This window comes from Diuraphis noxia, unplaced genomic scaffold, assembly GCF_037042655.1.
Source record: "Diuraphis noxia isolate RWA-SAM2 unplaced genomic scaffold, SU_Dnox_SAM2 contig0004, whole genome shotgun sequence".
NCBI lineage: Eukaryota > Metazoa > Arthropoda > Insecta > Hemiptera > Aphididae > Diuraphis > Diuraphis noxia.
Window position 1 is genome coordinate 46,790,984 of NW_028301714.1, and position 2,016 is coordinate 46,792,999.

At 45.4% G+C, this 2,016-nt stretch overlaps 1 protein-coding gene across 1 annotated transcript; it reads left to right on the forward strand.

Moving 5' to 3' along the window:
* Positions 1-449: 449 nt before the first annotated feature.
* Positions 450-1,240, forward strand: LOC107167245 (uncharacterized). The gene is made up of 2 exons (XM_015516210.2): positions 450-590; positions 669-1,240. The coding sequence occupies exons 1-2, from the start codon at positions 563-565 to the stop codon at positions 1,238-1,240; spliced, it is 600 nt and encodes a 199-aa protein (XP_015371696.2). The 5' UTR covers positions 450-562.
* Positions 1,241-2,016: the final 776 nt, after the last annotated feature.

A 2,016-nucleotide genomic window follows, 5' to 3' on the forward strand; every position in this document is an offset into this window, starting at 1 on the left:
ACTCGACGATGCAGAGAAGACGTGTGAAGCTGAAAATGGAATTGAGCCGGCTCAGGGCATTGAAGAGCCAGACAACGGTGAGGTCGTAGGTAGGCTGGACCCGCCAGCAACAACCGGAAAATCCGACCAGCCACGAAGGTACAAGACCTCGTGCTGGAAAGGCGTCAGGCGGATTTTCCGACGTCTGTGTTGCTGGCGAAGAGAAACCGTCCGCGACCCACGTTAGTCTGGCGGTCCCCAAAGGGCCGATGATGTCGTCAGGAAGACGGCGACGTATAGGAGGGGAGGATACGGGAAAGAGCCCGGAAGGTGCATGGCGGTAAGTCACCCGAACGCGTTTCCCGACCACCCACGTAGCGACGGGTTCACGAGCGTAGCGCTCTCGGTCGTCGTTGACGTGCGAGACCCTCTGGCGACTCGGCGAGCGCCCGGCAGTTACAGTCACGTGGATCGATGGACGACGATGTCGATGGCACGGTGGTTAGTTGAGGTAACGGCGTGGGCAACGATTCCGCCCCGACCGTACCTACGATGATGACGGCGGTGATGGCGACTCGTTACGATGGAAGTGGCGGACACATTGGCTCGAGGTAAGTGGTATAGAGATTTATGTGTTAGGAACACGGATGTCACCGGCAACGAACCAGAGGAAACTATGAATGTTTCAGGGTCCGGTGGCGTGCGACTTCGTGGTGACGGTTATTGCAGGACAAAGACGCGGCTGAAGAGACGACGCCAGGACGAAAATTACCGATTGTCAAGGATCGCGGCACGTCGTTCGTACGGCGGTCCGATGGCTCTCACCTTTTCGTCGCGTGTTAAACCCACATCGGCCGGGTCGCTTGTCCGTATAGCGATCACCGTCCATTCCGCGACATGCACCAAATCTCGATTCTTTTGCTTCGTGTCCAATGGTATTCGCTGCAAGTCTGTCGCTAGAGTCGTCTCACCGTTGACCATCAAAGCGCTAACATCGCGCACTAGCCGCCGTTGCTTGTCGCCGTCGACCATCGATCCCGCGGCCGTCTCGGTCTGGCCTCGCCGGCTGGGCAAGGTCGTCACGCGTCCGAGCAAACTCGCCCGTGACACTCGTCTACCCGTGGGACCAGTCGTGGAACGTTGTGGAGGTGACCAGTGGCCAAAACTGTTACAAATCCGCACCCAATCGCCATCTTGTATCCTCCCCTTCTTGTTTTTGTGTCTCCTGACTGACGTATTTTTTTTTTTTTTAATTTTATAACTTTTTTTTGTGTATATATTGTGGTTGTTTATCTCCTTCTTCAATGTTGTTTGTCTCCCCCTCTCAACTCCCTCCCTTTTTGGCTAAATCTTGTACTGGCAACATTTAAATTATAGTAATTTTGTGCTATTTTTTTAATGTTCTAATTTTTTTTTAAATGTTTCCCCTTTTTGTATTTAAACCATGTGTTTCCCCCAACCCTTTTTTTGACTTTGAAAATCCTTTACTTGTAAAAATGTAATAATTTAGCCATTTTGTGCTAATTCATAAAAAATTATACATATTATATCTTCAAAAATGTTTTCCTTATGATAATAGCAACTTTGCTCTATTTTTTGCCAGTTATAAAATATTTTTTCAAAACTATGTTTATTTTTTTTATTTGAAACATGTACCTATATAAATGTATACATTTTTAACTGTTCGTTCAATTGTTATAATATGTGAATTTTCAATTTTGTAATTGATTATAAATTTGTTAAATTAATAAAAGATACATTTTGTATATACTAGGAATTTTAGTTTTTTCTTTTTTCGTATTGTTAAGTGTGTAAATCAAATGTTAATGACTAAAAAAGGTATATTTTCAACTGCAACCTTGTTTGTTATTTATACAGAGTTTAGAATTTATAAATCCGTCGACATTCAGTACAACTAAGGTTACCATAATACCATTAGTACTCTTTTAAGAGTACATGTACTCAGTGCCGCAACTTGGTACATATTGGTGGGTGTGCGACCAAATATATAGCGCCCATGTACAGTGGACAGTGGCG

Excerpts from the sequence above, each read along its gene's own strand:
- LOC107167245 (XM_015516210.2), top strand. The coding sequence starts at position 563 with ATGGAAGTGGCGGACACATTGGCTCGAG. Across the intron at positions 591-668 it reads GGCGGACACATTGGCTCGAG|GGTCCGGTGGCGTGCGACTT; the intron begins GTAAGTGGTATA and ends TGAATGTTTCAG.